This window comes from Dendrobates tinctorius, unplaced genomic scaffold, assembly GCF_039654945.1.
Source record: "Dendrobates tinctorius isolate UK_male_01 unplaced genomic scaffold, ASM3965494v1 ptg000157l, whole genome shotgun sequence".
NCBI lineage: Eukaryota > Metazoa > Chordata > Amphibia > Anura > Dendrobatidae > Dendrobates > Dendrobates tinctorius.
Genome location: NW_027361824.1, coordinates 3,659,552 through 3,678,031, shown reverse-complemented (window position 1 = coordinate 3,678,031; position 18,480 = coordinate 3,659,552). Strand labels below are relative to the sequence as shown.

The 18,480-nt window shown below is 54.2% G+C and overlaps 1 protein-coding gene across 2 annotated transcripts in view; it reads right to left on the bottom strand.

Annotated features, from left to right (window-relative positions):
* The window catches only part of INPPL1 (inositol polyphosphate phosphatase like 1), an 81,955-nt gene extending 66,166 nt beyond the window's left edge, over window positions 1–15,789 (bottom strand). For both annotated transcript variants that reach the window (XM_073548471.1, XM_073548472.1), the window contains exon 1: window positions 15,205–15,789. In XM_073548471.1, coding sequence (XP_073404572.1) covers window positions 15,205–15,386 — 182 coding nt within the window. In that variant the 5' untranslated portion in view covers window positions 15,387–15,789. The remainder of the gene's footprint in view (window positions 1–15,204) is intronic.
* Between the last annotated feature and the right edge of the window lie 2,691 nt (window positions 15,790–18,480).

Below are 18,480 nucleotides of genomic sequence, written 5' to 3'. Positions count from 1 at the left end.
ACAGGATAGGATTAGATACACGGCTCAGCAGTCAGGATCGCACAGGATAGGATTAGATACACAGTTCAGTCAGTATCACACAGGAGAGGATTAGATACACGGCTCAGCAGTCAGTATCACACAGGATAAGATTAGATACACGGCTCAGCAGTCAGTATCACACAGGATAGGATTAGATACACGGCTCAGCAGTCAGTATCACACAAGAGAGGATTAGATACACGGCTTAGCAGTCAGTATCACACAGGAGAGGATTAGATACATGGCTCAGCAGTCAGTATCACACAGGAGAGGATTAGATACACGGCTCAGCAGTCAGTATCACAGGAGAGGATTAGATACACGGCTCAGCAGTCAGTATCACAAAGGATAAGATTAGATACACGGCTCAGCAGACAGTATCACACAGGAGAGGAGTAGATACACGGCTCAGCAGTCAGTATCACACAGGAGAGGATTAGATACACGGCTCAGCAGTCAGTATCACACAGGAGATGATTAGATACACGGCTCAGCAGTCAGTATCACACAGGATAGGATTAGATACACGGCTCAGCAGTCAGTATCACACAGGAGATGATTAGATACACGGCTCAGCAGTCAGTATCACACAGGAGAGGATTAGATACACAGCTCAGCAGTCAGTATCACACAGGAGAGGAGTAGATACACAGCTCAGCAGTCAGTATCACAGGAGAGGAGTAGATACACGGCTCAGCAGTCAGTATCACACAGGAGAGGATTAGATACACGGCTCAGCAGTCAGTATCACACAGGATAGGATTAGATACACGGCTCAGCAGTCAGTATCACACAGGATAGGATGAGATACACGGCTCAGCAGTCAGTATCACACAGGATAGGATTAGATACACGGCTCAGCAGTCAGTATCACACAGGATAGGATTAGATACACGGCTCAGCAGTCAGTATCACACAGGATAGGATGAGATACACGGCTCAGCAGTCAGTATCACACAGGATAGGATTAGATACACGGCTCAGCAGTCAGTATCACACAGGATAAGATTAGATACACGGCTCAGCAGTCAGTATCACACAGGATAAGATTAGATACACGGCTCAGCAGACAGTATCACAAAGGATTGGATTAGAAATAGTGCCTTTCCCTGGACTGGCTGATTTTTGCTCTTGGTCTGGATTTGTACCTGCGGTGACTTCGGCTATCTACAGTATATATACATGTACCGAGCAGTGGGTACGAGGTGGGTACAGGGGTGGATATTGGGGGGAGGGACAGGGGGGACTGCTGTGGCTGCAGCTGTCTCTCCGCATCTCTCAGCCGCAACTGTCTCTCCGCATCTCTCAGCCTCTCCATCGCAGCTGTCACTCCATGGCCAGAGGCAGCACATAACCTGCACATTCCTGCTATGATGAGGTGTGACGTGGTGAAGCCTCGGGCTACAGAGCTGCTTCATCCACCAGGAACCTCCCAGGAGCCATGGTGGCGCAGTCATGTGCAGTGTACGCGGTGGCACGTATGATGGCGCCAGTCACATGTATTATCCATCATGTTGCGCTAGGGCTGCGGGTGGATTATAGAAACCGCGCAAGTAGGAGACATCACTGAGAACTTGCAACCTGAGAGCTAACAGGACCCCAGCAGAATGATGAGCACAGCTCTGGAGGTGACTAGAGAAGACCCAGGATGGCGCTATTGACCGGTCTGGCCGGTGTTATACGCAGCATTTAAAGAGATGCAGGCAGGATTTTGCTTATTCAGGCAGAGCGGGGGTCACCACTTCCTCTTGGCGGCGTTGGATCTGCAGCGTGAGGACAGTAATGCGAGCTCCTGCACTATATGTACGGCCGTGACTCATCGTCCTGAGGGCGACCATTTCTGATTAGTCAGCGAGACGCTTCGGCAGGTGACGGCTCCCCGGCTTCGCCACTTCCTCTTTTAAACATTCTGAACCTCGAAAATCACAAGGAAAGGAAGAAAAACCTCACGGTCGCCGAACGAAACTCCCCAGATCCAGAATGACAGTGACTGAAGATCATGACATCATCGAGCACAGGGCGGTGAGGTCACTGTGAGCGGAGGACACACTGGGACGAAAACTCAACTCAGGAAATGAATGTCAATCTATGCAATCACTGACCTCCGGCCCTCCAGACCGCCGGGAGAGTAAGGCCTCTTTCACACTTCCGTTTTTGACAATCAGTCAAGATCCGCCAATTTTGAAAAAAAAAAAACGGGTCCGCCATTTTTCTTTGCGGATCCGTTTTTTTCCCCATTGACTTTCATTATAGGCGGATCCTGACTGATTGCCGTCCGTTGCATCCGTTTTTTTGAGGATCCGCCACAATGTTAGTGTCCGTCAACATCATCAAAGATTTCCAAATGGAGCTTGCAACGTTTTTTTGGCCGGCAGATCCTCCAGACACTGAATTAACCCCAAAATCTGTCTGGGTGCCGGACAAAAAAAATCTCTCTCTCTCTTTAAATTTCCTCATTTTCAGGATCCATCTAAAAACGGATCCTGTGCCATCCGTTCACATCAGTTGAGAACGGATCCGCTTGTCTGCCTTTTTGGTGGATTTTAACTGATGCAAATAACTGAAGTGTGAAAGAGGTTAGCTACTTCTTCCGTCACTGACAGAAAACTGGTGGCGTCTTTCCATGTATAGTGATAGGGTCGGCGCGGGTCATCTCCAGTATACGGGAGGTGCAGGAGGCTATATACGTCCTTGCTCCAGAATACAGAGGATACAGGAGGGTATATACAGCTCTGCTCCAGTATACAAGGGTACAGGAGGGTATATACAGCCCTGCTCCAGTATACAAGGGTACAGGAGGGTATATACAGCCCTGCTCCAGTATACAAGGGTGCAGGAGGGTATATACAGCCCTGCTCCAGTATACAGAGGGTACAGGAGGGTATATAGGGCCCTGCTCCAGTATAAGAGGGGTACAGGAGGGTATATACAGCTCTGCTCCAGTATACAGAGGATACAGGAGGGTATATACAGCCCTGCTCCAGTATACAGAGGGTACAGGAGGGTATATAGGGCCCTGCTCCAGTATAAGAGGGGTACAGGAGGGTATATACAGCTCTGCTCCAGTATACAAGGGTACAGGAGGGTATATACAGCCCTGCTCCAGTATACAGAGGGTACAGGAGGGTATATACAGCCCTGCTCCAGTATAAGAGGGGTACAGGACGGTATATACGTCCTTGCTCCAGTATACAGGGGTACAGGAGGGTATATACGTCCTTGCTCCAGTATACAGGGGTACAGGAGGGTATATACAGCCCTGCTCCAGAATACAGAGGATAAAGGACGGTATATACATCCTTGCTCCAGTATACAGGGGTACAGGAGGGTATATAGGGCCCTGCTCCAGAATACAGAGGATACAGGAGGGTATATACAGCCCTGCTCCAGTATACAGAGGGTACAGGAGGGTATATACATCCTTGATCCAGTATACAGGGGTACAGGAGGGTATATACAGCCCTGCTCCAGTATACAAGGGTACAGGAGGGTATATACAGCCCTGCTCCAGTATACAGAGGGTACAGGAGGGTATATACGTCCTTGCTCCAGTATACAGGGGTACAGGAGGGTATATAGGGCCCTGCTCCAGAATACAGAGGATACAGGAGGGTATATACAGCTCTTCTCCAGTATACAGAGGGTACAGGAGGGTATATAGGGCCCTGCTCCAGTATACAGAGGATACAGGAGGGTATATACAGCTCTGCTCCAGTATACAGAGGGTACAGGAGGGTATATATAGCCCTGCTTCTCCAGTATAAGGGGGTACAGGAGGGTATATAGGGCCTTGCTCCAGGATACAGGACGGTATATACGTCCTTGCTCCAGTATACAGGGGTACAGGAGGGTATATACAGCCCTGCTCCAGTATACAAGGGTACAGGAAGGTATATAGGGCCCTGCTCCAGTATAAGAGGGGTACAGGAGGGTATATACAGCCCTGCTCCAGTATACAGAGGGTACAGGAGGGTATATACAGCCCTGCTCCAGTATACAGAGGGTACAGGACGGTATATATGTCCTTGCTCCAGAATACAGAGGATACAGGAGGGTATATACAGCCCTGCTCCAGTATATAGAGGGTACAGGACGGTATATACGTCCTTGCTCCAGTATACAGGGCTACAGGAGGGTATATAGGGCCCTGCTCCAGTATAAGAGGGGTACAGGAGGGTATATACAGCCCTGCTCCAGTATACAGAGTGTACAGGAGGGTATATAGGGCCCTGCTCCAGTATAAGAGGGGTACAGGAGGGTATATACAGCCCTGCTCCAGTATACAGAGTGTACAGGAGGGTATATACAGCCCTGCTCCAGTATACAGAGTGTACAGGAGGGTATATAGGGCCCTGCTCCAGTATAAGAGGGGTACAGGAGGGTATATACAGCCCTGCTCCAGTATACAGAGTGTACAGGAGGGTATATAGGGCCCTGCTCCAGTACATGGGGGATACAGTAGGGTACATACAGCGCTGCTCCAGTATAAGGGGAGGGGGGGTTAAGGAGAGTATATATGGCCCAGCTCCAGTATATGGGGGCGTACAAGAGGCTATATACAGCCCAGCTCCAGTATACGGGGGATGCAGGAGGGTATATACAGCCCTGTTTCAGTATATGGGGGATGCAAGAAGGTATATACAGCCCTGTTCCAGTATATGGAGGTTACAGGAGGGTATATACATCCCTGCTCCAGTATACAGGGGTACAGGAGAGTATATACGGCCCAGCTCCAGTGTACGAGGGATACAGGAGGTTATGTATGGCCCTGTTCCAGTATACGGGGGAGTACAGGTGGTTATATACGTCCTTGCTCCAGTATACAGGGGAGCAACAGGAGGTTATATACAGCCCAGCTCTAGTATACGGGGAGTACAGGAGGTTATATACGGCCCAGCTCTAGTATACGGGGAGTACAGGAGGTTATATACAACCCAGCTCCAGTATACGGGGAGTACAGGAGGTTATATACAACCCAGCTCCAGTATACGGGGAGTACAGTAGATTATATACGGCCCAGCTCTGGTATACGGGGAGCACGGGAGGTTATATACAGCCCAGTTCCAGTATATGGGGAGTACAGGAGGTTATATACGGCCCAGCTCTAGTATACGGGGAGTACAGGAGGTTATATACAACCCAGCTCCAGTATACGGGGAGTACAGTAGGTTATATACGGCCCAGCTCCAGTATACGGGGAGTACAGTAGGTTATATACGGCCCAGCTCCAGTATACGGGGAGTACAGGTTATATACAGCCCAGCTCCAGTAAACGGGGAGTACAGTAGGTTATATACGGCCCAGCTCCAGTATACGGGGAGCACAGGTTATATACAGCCCAGCTCCAGTAAACGGGGAGTACAGTAGGTTATATACGGCCCAGCTCCAGTATACGGGGAGTACAGGTTATATACAGCCCAGCTCCAGTATACGGGGAGTACAGGAGGTTATATACGGCCCAGCTCCAGTATACGGGGAGTACAGGAGGTTATATACGGCCCAGCTCCAGTATACGGGGAGTACAGGAGGTTATATACGGCCCAGCTCCAGTATACGGGGAGTACAGGAGGTTATATACAGCCCAGCTCTGGTATACGGGGAGTACAGGTTATATACAGCCCAGCTCCAGTATACGGGGAGTACAGTAGGTTATATACAACCCAGCTCCAGTATACGGGGAGTACAGTAGGTTATATACGGCCCAGCTCCAGTATACGGGGAGTACAGGTTATATACAGCCCAGCTCCAGTATACGGGGTGTACAGGAGGTTATATACGGCCCAGCTCCAGTATACGGGGAGTACAGGAGGTTATGTACAGCCCAGCTCCAGTATACGGGGAGTACAGGTTATATACAGCCCAGCTCCAGTATACGGGTGTTTATACAGCAGAGATGATTATTGATGTGCAATAATCTCCGCTGACGTCGTCCCCATTGTTCTGCGAGAGCGGTCACCTCCAGGCCTCAGACTCCAACAACTGGAAATCTGACTGTTTCCTTTATATCGGGACGAGAACCTGACTGTTTCCTTTATATCGGGACGAGAACATGAGGGGAAGCAGTAATGTCCTGGCAAGAATGAGGAGCCATCCGGGAGGAAGAGGACACCAGTGGGGGGCGAGGTTACGGGGCCGCGAACCTGTGATCACACGGGACCCCCACATCTGAGAGCAGCATGGCTTAAGGGCAGAGACCCTGACTCCAGCGATGTGCCATTACTGGACTGCTTGCTGCAGTTTTATTAGTAAATCACCCAGTACAAGCCCCCTGATAGGAGAGGAGTAACGTCAGTACATCCGAGAAACGACAGCCCCCTCTAATGTCAAGATGCCTGAAAAAAGACTGCTAGGTCCCCACCCCCCAAATGTCAGGACAACAGAAATGACAGCCCCCCAACACCGATGCCCCCTCCTCCAAAGCGACAGCCCCAAATACCCAAATTAATTACAATCGATTAGATGTGATGCCCCCAACATCAAAGTGGGAGAACGTCCCCCGACCACAGGACACGACCCCCACAGTGCAAAGACTAAGAACACTGCCCCGTACGCTGGGACATAACAGATCCGCGGGCCGTATATACCCTCCTGTACTCCCCCTCAGTACACTGGAGCAAAACAGATCCGCGGGCCGTATATACCCTCCTGTACCCCCCTCCGTACACTGGAGCAGAACAGATCCGCGGGCCGTATATACCCTCCTGTACCCCACCTCCGTACATTGGAGCAGAACAGATCCGCGGGCCGTATATACCCTCCTGTACTCCCCCTCCGTACGCTGGGACACAACAGATCCGTGGGCCGTATATACCCTCCTGTACTCCCCCTCCGTACACTGGAGCAGAACAGATCCACGGGCCGTATATACCCTCCTGTACTCCCCCCTCCGTACACTGGAGCAGAACAGATCCGCGGGCCGTATATACCCTCCTGTACCCCACCTCCGTACACTGGAGCAGAACAGATTCGCGGGCCGTATATACCCTCCTGTACTCCCCCCTCCGTACACTGGAGCAGAACAGATTCGCGGGCCGTATATACCCTCCTGTACTCCCCCTCCGTACACTGGAGCAGAACAGATCCGCGGGCCGTATATACCCTCCTGTACTCCCCCTCCGTACGCTGGGACATAACAGATCCGCGGGCCGTATATACCCTCCTGTACTCCCCCTCCGTACACTGGAGCAGAACAGATCCGCGGGCCGAATATACCCTCCTGTACCCCACCTCCGTACATTGGAGCAGAACAGATTCGCGGGCCGTATATACCCTCCTGTACTCCCCCCTCCGTACACTGGAGCAGAACAGATCCGCGGGCCGTATATACCCTCCTGTACTCCCCCTCCGTACACTGGAGCAGAACAGATCCGCGGGCCGTATATACCCTCCTGTACCCCACCTCCGTACATTGGAGCAGAACAGATTCGCGGGCCGTATATACCCTCCTGTACTCCCCCTCCGTACATTGGAGCAGAACAGATCCGCGGGCCGTATATACCCTCCTGTACTCCCCCTCCGTACGCTGGGACATAACAGATCCGCGGGCCGTATATACCCTCCTGAACTCCCCCTCAGTACACTGGAGCAAAACAGATCCGCGGGCCGTATATACCCTCCTGTACCCCCCTCCGTACACTGGAGCAGAACAGATCCGCGGGCCGTATATACCCTCCTGTACCCCACCTCCGTACATTGGAGCAGAACAGATCCGCGGGCCGTATATACCCTCCTGTACTCCCCCTCCGTACGCTGGGACACAACAGATCCGCGGGCCGTATATACCCTCCTGTACTCCCCCTCCGTACACTGGAGCAGAACAGATCCACGGGCCGTATATACCCTCCTGTACTCCCCCCTCCGTACACTGGAGCAGAACAGATCCGCGGGCCGTATATACCCTCCTGTACCCCCCTCCGTACACTGGAGCAGAACAGATCCGCGGGCCGTATATACCCTCCTGTACCCCACCTCCGTACACTGGAGCAGAACAGATTCGCGGGCCGTATATACCCTCCTGTACTCCCCCCTCCGTACACTGGAGCAGAACAGATTCGCGGGCCGTATATACCCTCCTGTACTCCCCCTCCGTACACTGGAGCAGAACAGATCCGCGGGCCGTATATACCCTCCTGTACTCCCCCTCCGTACGCTGGGACATAACAGATCCGCGGGCCGTATATACCCTCCTGTACTCCCCCTCCGTACACTGGAGCAGAACAGATCCGCGGGCCGAATATACCCTCCTGTACCCCACCTCCGTACATTGGAGCAGAACAGATTCGCGGGCCGTATATACCCTCCTGTACTCCCCCCTCCGTACACTGGAGCAGAACAGATCCGCGGGCCGTATATACCCTCCTGTACTCCCCCTCCGTACACTGGAGCAGAACAGATCCGCGGGCCGTATATACCCTCCTGTACCCCACCTCCGTACATTGGAGCAGAACAGATTCGCGGGCCGTATATACCCTCCTGTACTCCCCCTCCGTACATTGGAGCAGAACAGATCCGCGGGCCGTATATACCCTCCTGTACTCCCCCTCCGTACGCTGGGACATAACAGATCCGCGGGCCGTATATACCCTCCTGTACTCCCCCTCCGTACACTGGAGCAGAACAGATCCGCGGGCCGAATATACCCTCCTGTACCCCACCTCCGTACATTGGAGCAGAACAGATTCGCGGGCCGTATATACCCTCCTGTACTCCCCCTCCGTACATTGGAGCAGAACAGATCCGCGGGCCGTATATACCCTCCTGTACTCCCCCTCCGTACACTGGAGCAGAACAGATCCGCGGGCCGTATATACCCTCCTGTACCCCACCTCCGTACATTGGAGCAGAACAGATTCGCGGGCCGTATATACCCTCCTGTACTCCCCCTCCGTACACTGGAGCAGAACAGATCCGCGGGCCATATATACCCTCCTGTACCCCACCTCCGTACACTGGAGCAGAACAGATCCGCGGGCCATATATACCCTCCTGTACTCCCCCTCCGTACACTGGAGCAGAACAGATCCGCGGGCCGTATATACCCTCCTGTACTCCCCCTCCGTACACTGGAGCAGAACAGATTCGCGGGCCGTATATACCCTCCTGTACTCCCCCTCCGTACACTGGAGCAGAACAGATCCGCGGGCCGTATATACCCTCCTGTACACCCCCTCCCCTCCGTACACTGGAGCAGAACAGATCCGCGGGCCATATATACCCTCCTGTACCCCACCTCCGTACATTGGAGCAGAACAGATTCGCGGGCCGTATATACCCTCCTGTACTCCCCCCTCCGTACACTGGAGCAGAACAGATCCGCGGGCCATATATACCCTCCTGTACTCCCCCTCCGTACACTGGAGCAGAACAGATCCGCGGGCCGTATATACCCTCCTGTACCCCACCTCCATACATTGGAGCAGAACAGATCCGCGGGCCGTATATACCCTCCTGTACCCCCCCTGTACACTGGAGCAGAACAGATCCGCGGGCCGTATATACCCTCCTGTACCCCACCTCCGTACATTGGAGCAGAACAGATTCGCGGGCCGTATTTACCCTCCTGTACTCCCCCTCCGTACACTGGAGCAGAACAGATCCGCGGGCCGTATATACCCTCCTGTACTCCCCCTCCGTACACTGGAGCAGAACAGATCCGCGGGCCGTATATACCCTCCTGTACCCCACCTCCGTACATTGGAGCAGAACAGATTCGCGGGCCGTATATACCCTCCTGTACTCCCCCTCCGTACATTGGAGCAGAACAGATCCGCGGGCCGTATATACCCTCCTGTACACCCCCTCCCCTCCGTACACTGGAGCAGAACAGATCCGCGGGCCATATATACCCTCCTGTACCCCACCTCCGTACATTGGAGCAGAACAGATTCGCGGGCCGTATATACCCTCCTGTACTCCCCCCTCCGTACACTGGAGCAGAACAGATCCGCGGGCCATATATACCCTCCTGTACTCCCCCTCCGTACACTGGAGCAGAACAGATCCGCGGGCCGTATATACCCTCCTGTACCCCACCTCCATACATTGGAGCAGAACAGATCCGCGGGCCGTATATACCCTCCTGTACCCCCCCTGTACACTGGAGCAGAACAGATCCGCGGGCCGTATATACCCTCCTGTACCCCACCTCCGTACATTGGAGCAGAACAGATTCGCGGGCCGTATATACCCTCCTGTACTCCCCCTCCGTACACTGGAGCAGAACAGATCCGCGGGCCGTATATACCCTCCTGTACACCCCCTCCCCTCCGTACACTGGAGCAGAACAGATCCGCGGGCCATATATACCCTCCTGTACCCCACCTCCGTACATTGGAGCAGAACAGATTCACGGGCCGTATATACCCTCCTGTACTCCCCCCTCCGTACACTGGAGCAGAACAGATCCGCGGGCCGTATATACCCTCCTGTACCCCACCTCCGTACATTGGAGCAGAACAGATCCGCGGGCCGTATATACCCTCCTGTACTCCCCCTCCCCTCCGTACACTGGAGCAGAACAGATCCGCGGGCCATATATACCCTCCTGTACCCCACCTCCGTACACTGGAGCAGAACAGATCTGCGGGCCGTATATACCCTCCTGTACCCCCCCTGTACACTGGAGCAGCGCAGATCTGCAGGCAGTATATACCCTCCTGTACCCCCCATATACTAGAGCAAAGCAGAACTGCAGGCCGTATATACCCTCCTGTACCCCCCCCGTACACTGGAAAAGTGCAGATCTGCAGGCTGTATATATCGTCCTGTACCCCTGTATATTGGAGCAGAGCAGATTTGAGGGCCATATATACCCTCCTTTGCCCCCCCAGTATACTGGAGAAGCACGGACCTGCAAGCCGTATACACCCTCCTGTACCCCTGTATACAGGAGCAGCAGTCTAAATCTGCAGGCAATATATACCCTCTTGTACCCCCCATATACTGGAGCAGAACGGATCCGCAGGCCGTATATACCCCCCCCAAAAAAAAACTGGATCAGAAGTGATCAGCAAGCTGTATATAACCCCCTCTGAATACTGGAGCAGAGCAGATTTGCAGGCCATATATACCCTCATGTACCCCCCCTACACTGGAGCAACGCGGATATGCAGGCTGTATATACCCTTCTGTACCCCCTACACTGGAGCAGAACAGATCTGAAGGCCGTATATAACCTCTTGTACCCCCCGTATACTGAAGCAGCGAAGATCTGAAGGACGTATATACCCTCCTGTAACCCCGTAAATTGTAGCAGCGCAGATCTGAAGGCCATACAGGTGCTGCCATGTTGGGTCTGGTGTCTCTCATCTTCCTCTTGACAATACTCCATAGATTCTCTATGGGGTTAAGGTCAGGCGAGTTTGCTGCCAATCAAGCCCAGTGATACTGTTGTGTGTACACCAGGTATTGGTACTTTTGGCAGTGTGGACAGGGGCCAAGTCCTGCTGGAGAAGGACATTTCCATCTCCATAAAGCTTGTCGGCAGAGGGAAGCATGAAGTGCTCTAACATGTCCTGGTAGACGGCTGCGCTGACTTTGGTCTTGGTAAAACACAGTGGACCTACACCAGCAGATGACATGGCCCCCAAACCATCACTGATGGTGGAGACTTCACACTAGACCTTGGAAATCACGGTCCCAGAGTCTGGAGGAAGAGTGGAGAGGCCACAATCCAAGCTGCTGGAGCTCCTGTACCTCCTGTACACTGGAGCAGGCTCTGGATCTGTAATCAGAGCCTGGTCCTGCACAGGAAGACTCTGGGGTCACCATTGAGACGAGACTCGCCCCAATATCTGGTCACATGACTGTGGCTAACAACAAACACGACCCAAAATGTCACAACCTCAGTCTCACGTTGTTTGCAGCTAGTGCTCTCTGGTATCGGCCATCAGACAGGAGATTCTGGGAACAATCCAAATCATCACTAACCGCACTGAAAACTAACTCTAGACTCCCCGGTACATCAGCAGCTGCTTTGTCCTGACAACAGGATTACATGGGGCAAAAGCTGTCAGACTACATCACAGATAACATAGGGCAGGGTCCACCTTATCCATGAGCCTCACTAGGACTACTGCAGAAAAGTGTGCCAAAGGCCAGACGACAGGCGAGGGGTCCGACTACCCCCAGTGGCCAGACAACGGGCGAGGGGTCCGACTACCCCCAGTGGCCAGACAACGGGCGAGGGGTCCGACTACCCCCAGTGGCCAGACAACGGGCGAGGGGTCCGACTACCCCCAGTGGCCAGACAACGGGCGAGGGGTCCGACTACCCCCAGTGGCCAGACAACGGGCGAGGGGTCCGACTACCCCCAGTGGCCAGACAACGGGCGAGGGGTCCGACTACCCCCAGTGGCCAGACAACGGGCGAGGGGTCCGACTACCCCCAGTGGCCAGACAACGGGCGAGGGGTCCGACTACCCCCAGTGGCCAGACAACGGGCGAGGGGTCCGACTACCCCCAGTGGCCAGACAACGGGCGAGGGGTCCGACTACCCCCAGTGGCCAGACAACGGGCTAGGGGTCCGACTACCCCCAGTGGCCAGACAACGGGCTAGGGGTCCGACTACCCCCAGTGGCCAGACAACGGGCTAGGGGTCCGACTACCCCCAGTGGCCAGACAACGGCGAGGGGTCCCACTACCCCCAGTAGCCAGACAACGGCGAGGGGTCCCACTACCCCCAGTGGCCAGACAACGGCGAGGGGTCCCACTACCCCCAGTGGCCAGACAACGGGCGAGGGGTCCAAATAGCCCTAGTGGCCAGACAACGGGCGAGGGGTCCAAATAGCCCTAGTAGCCAGACAACGGGCGAGGGGTCCGACTACCCTCAGTGGTCAGACAACAGCGAGGGATCTGACTACTACAAGAGGCCAGACAACGGGCGAGGGGTCCGACTACCCCCAGTGGCCAGACAACGGGCAAGGGGTCCGACTACCCTCAGTGGCCAGACAACGGGCTAGGGGTCCGACTACCCCCAGTGGCCAGACAACGGGCGAGGGGTCCGACTACCCCCAGTGGCCAGACAACGGGCGAGGGGTCCGACTACCCCCAGTGGCCAGACAACGGGCTAGGGGTCCGACTACCCCCAGTGGCCAGACAACGGGCTAGGGGTCCGACTACCCCCAGTGGCCAGACAACGGCGAGGGGTCCCACTACCCCCAGTGGCCAGACAACGGCGAGGGGTCCCACTACCCCCAGTGGCCAGACAACGGGCGAGGGGTCCAAATAGCCCTAGTGGCCAGACAACGGGCGAGGGGTCCAAATAGCCCTAGTGGCCAGACAACGGGCGAGGGGTCCGACTACCCTCAGTGGTCAGACAACAGCGAGGGATCTGACTACTACAAGAGGCCAGACAACTGAGAGGAGTCCGACTACCTGAAGGATTCAAATACAAAAAAAAAGGACCAGCACATCTAAGATAGTGTGAGCAGGTGCCAACAAAAAACATGCTGAAAAACTATGAGGGTATGTGCACACGTTGCGGATTCTGCTGCGGATTTTTCCGCGAAGATTTAGCTAAATCCGCAGGTCAAATGACCGCGTTTTACCTGCAGATTTAGTGAGGATTATCCTGCGGTTTTCCCCTGCGTTTTGACACCTGGTCATGGAGAAGGTGTCAAACCGCTGCGGATTCCGCACAAAGTAGTGACATGGTACAGATTTAAAACCGCAGAAAATCCGTGCAGAAAAATCCACATCATGTGCACAGCGTTTTTTCAATTTCCATAGGCTATAAAGGTACTGTACAACGCAGCAGAAACTGCTGCAGATCCGCATGGCCAAATCAGTAACGTGTGCACACACACCCTAAAGCCTGTTTCACACATCAGTTTTTTTGGTCAGTCAAAATCCGCTAAAATGTCGGGATAGCGGATCCGTTCCTGTACTGACCACGTTTGGCACCAGACCGTTATTTTAACGGATCCGTCAAAGGAAGAATTTTATAGGAACCGCTGCCAGGGGAAGGGGAAGAGAGAGAGAGAATTATTCAGCCGCCAGAACAGAGTTTAGGGTTAAATTTGCGGCTGAGTGAAGTCTTTTGAGCATGCACAGTGAGAAATGCGGATCCTGCCGCCCGAAAAAACGTTGCATGGTCCGTTCGGGCATATCGGCGGACGTCAAAATTTTGGCGGATCCGCAAAAAACGGATCCAACGGTAATGCAACTCAATGGGGAAAAAATCGGATCCGCCAAGAAAAATGGCGGATCCATTTTTTTTGCAAAACGATGGATTTTGACTGATGGACACAAACGGATGTGTGAAACAGGCCTAAGACTGCACCATGAACTATGAAAAAGTATTGCTTGAGAACATTAACACTGCAATGCTGCCTGGAGGAAGGATGGTTGGAGGTTTCCTTAAAGTTCTAAACTTTTTTTTTCTATACAAAATTGTAAATAATTTTCCTTTTAGGAAGTTGCTCTGTGGCCGGACTGGATGATTGGCGGACGGGACTCGAGGCGGTGCGGCCTCACTCCTGTGAGAATAAAGCAGCGGCAAATACGGAAAAACAGAATTACAGAACGCCGCCCTGCACATAAGGTCAGCGAGGTCACGGCACCGCTGATCGCAGACCTCGCTGCTGATCGCAGACCTCGCTGCTGATCGCAGACCTCGCCGCACACGGCGTGATACAGGCAGGAGACGTCGCGCTCGCCACCATTTCTGCATCCACAACTGATTTTTGCCATTTCTACCAATGAAGCTTTCCTCTGAGGCCGGGGTCAGAGTCTCGCATGTCAATGCCCGGCACTGCCACCAACACTCGGATCGGAGTGTATTTCTATGCAGCTGAACGCTCCGATCCGAGTGCCGGCGGCAGTGCCGGGTATTGACATGCGAGACGCTGCTGAATTTCTTGCATGTCTGACCCCGGCCTGACTCTCAGGTTATTGTGATCACCCGGAGCTCCGGCAGACTGTCAACTCCGGGGTACGAGGCGCCAAGTGACGGAGTGAGGAGAATGGGCGCACGCTCCATCCTGACCCTAGTACGGCGGGTACACACAGGCAGGACGATCAGCGGGTCGCGGTCCGTCGTATCCACCACAGATATCCGCCATGAGGCAGGGATTGCAATGTTATAGCAGCGCAGTATGGCGGGTGATGCCGGACCGTGACCAGCGCCGCCTTCTCCGCCATTCGTGTGTCGCCCCATGTGAGGTGGGTGGTGACGGGTACTCACAGGACGCAGAGGGCGTACGCCCCGGTGACGCTCTCGCTGTCTCGGACCAGGAAGCTGCCGTCTCTCCCGGCCTTGGCCAATAATTCCTCGGCAGCCGCGCGGCTCAGATCGCGGTGGTACCAGGGCAGCGCCATGTTCCCCGCAGCGCCAGGCGCCAACAATGCGCCGCAGCTCGACGCCATGTCCACGAAATTAATCACAAAATAAATTAAAAGAAAAAAAATTACAAAAAAAAAAAAAATGAAGAAATTAAAGTGTCAACAAGTAAAAAGTCGCAACAAGTTTCTACAAAAAGTTACAAGGAGTCAAGCAAAAGCCGCGAGCGGCCGCAGCCGGGGGACCCCGACCAAATAGGGGGCGACACCCCAGGAAATCCGCCCGAGCCAGCATCACCCTGCGCCCGGAGGAGAGGAGGAGCCGCCTGGAGGCCGCGGTCACTGAGCGCCCGGACATGGGGCGGAGAGAGGCCAAACCCCGGCCACCGACACAAACCCCGACATCCCGCGGCCACAAACCGACACTGACGGCCAGAAAGAGGAACCGCCGGAGACAGAGCAGCCGCCTCCTCCCCGGACACCGGAGAACACAGCGACACCGAGCGGCCTCCCGGCGCAACTACACCGGGGGTAGTCAGCGACACCTGCAGTCAGCAGAGAGTAAGACTAGACCATACACGGTATACGGTGAGTGCACTGCACACAGCTCAGCCCTGTACACCGACATCTTATACAATATTCCTACTGCAGAGTAAGAAGATTCCACAAGTAGAAGCATTAATAGTTGTGTTTTTTATAATAATAATAAGGCTGTGTGCACACGCTGCGGATTAGGTGCGGATTCATCCGCGCGGATTTTGTAAAATCCGCAGGTGAAACCGCAGGTCAAAATACCTGCGGTTTTACCTGCGGATTGCTCTGCGGTTTTGCCCTGCAGTTTTTCATCTCTTCAATGGAGGAGATGGCAAACCGCAGGAGAATCCGCAGAAAGAATTGACATGTCAATTCTTTCTGCGGATTGAAACCGCAGATAATCCGCGCGGAAAATTCCGCACCGTCTGCACTGCGGTTTTTGATTCCCATAGGGAATCATGGTACTGTACACCGCAGCAGAAACCGCTGCGGAACCGCAGCAAAATCCGCAGCGTGTGCACACAGCCTAATAGTGAAGTATCAAAAGTGACTGCTTGACAACACCTCAATCATCAGTATCTGTTGACCGCCCGTCACCTCCATCATCAGTATCTGGTGACTGCCCGTCTCCTCCATCATCAGTATCTGGTGACCGCCCGTCACCTCCATCATCAGTATCTGGTGACCGCCCGTCACCTCCATCATCAGTATCTGGTGACCACCCGTCCCCTCCATCATCAGTATCTGGTGACCCCCGTCTCCTCCATCATCAGTATCTGGTGACTGCCCGTCTCCTCCATCATCAGTATCTGGTGACCGCCCGTCACCTCCATCATCAGTATCTGGTGACCGCCCGTCACCTCCATCATCAGTATCTGGTGACCACCCGTCCCCTCCATCATCAGTATCTGGTGACCCCCGTCTCCTCCATCATCAGTATCTGGTGACCGCCCGTCTCCTCCATCATCAGTATCTGGTGACCGCCCGTCTCCTCCATCATCAGTATCTGGTGACCGTCCGTCTCCTCCATCATCAGTATCTGGTGACCGCCCGTCTCCTCCATCATCAGTATCTGGTGACCGCCCGTCTCCTCCATCATCAGTATCTGGTGACCGCCCGTCTCCTCCATCATCAGTATCTGGTGACCGCCCGTCACCTCCATCATCAGTATCTGGTGACCGCCCGTCACCTCCATCATCAGTATCTGGTGACCACCCGTCCCCTCCATCATCAGTATCTGGTGACCCCCGTCTCCTCCATCATCAGTATCTGGTGACCGCCCGTCTCCTCCATCATCAGTATCTGGTGACCGCCCGTCTCCTCCATCATCAGTATCTGGTGACCGTCCATCTCCTCCATCATCAGTATCTGGTGACCGCCCGTCTCCTCCATCATCAGTATCTGGTGACTGCCCGTCACCTCCATCATCAGTATCTGGTGACTGCCCGTCACCTCCATCATCAGTATCTGGTGACTGCCCGTCTCCTCCATCATCAGTATCTGGTGACCGTCCGTCTCCTCCATCATCAGTATCTGGTGACTGCCCGTCTCCTCCATCATCAGTATCTGGTGACCGCCCGTCACCTCCATCATCAGTATCTGGTGACTGCCCGTCACCTCCATCATCAGTATCTGGTGACTGCCCGTCTCCTCCATCATCAGTATCTGGTGACCGCCCGTCACCTCCATCATCAGTATCTGGTGACCGCCCGTCACCTCCATCATCAGTATCTGGTGACAGCCCGTCTCCTCCATCATCAGTATCTGGGCACTGCCCGTCCCCTCCATCATCAGTATCTGGTGACCCCCGTCTCCTCCATCATCAGTATCTGGTGACCGTCCGTCACCTCCATCATCAGTATCTGGTGACCACCCGTCCCCTCCATCATCAGTATCTGGTGACCCCCGTCTCCTCCATCATCAGTATCTGGTGACCGCCCGTCTCCTCCATCATCAGTATCTGGTGACCCCCGTCTCCTCCATCATCAGTATCTGGTGACCGCCCGTCTCCTCCATCATCAGTATCTGGTGACCGCCCGTCTCCTCCATCATCAGTATCTGGTGACCGTCCGTCTCCTCCATCATCAGTATCTGGTGACCGCCCGTCTCCTCCATCATCAGTATCTGGTGACCGCCCGTCTCCTCCATCATCAGTATCTGGTGACAGCCCGTCTCCTCCATCATCAGTATCTGGTGACCGCCCGTCTCCTCCATCATCAGTATCTGGTGACAGCCCGTCTCCTCCATCATCAGTATCTGGTGACAGCCCGTCTCCTCCATCATCAGTATCTGGTGACCGTCCGTCTCCTCCATCATCAGTATCTGGTGACCGCCCGTCTCCTCCATCATCAGTATCTGGTGACAGCCCGTCTCCTCCATCATCAGTATCTGGTGACCGTCCGTCTCCTCCATCATCAGTATCTGGTGACAGCCCGTCTCCTCCATCATCAGTATCTGGTGACCGCCCGTCTCCTCCATCATCAGTATCTGGTGACCGTCCGTCTCCTCCATCATCAGTATCTGGTGACAGCCCGTCTCCTCCATCATCAGTATCTGGTGACTGTCCGTCTCCTCCATCATCAGTATCTGGTGACCGCCCGTCTCCTCCATCATCAGTATCTGGTGACAGCCCGTCTCCTCCATCATC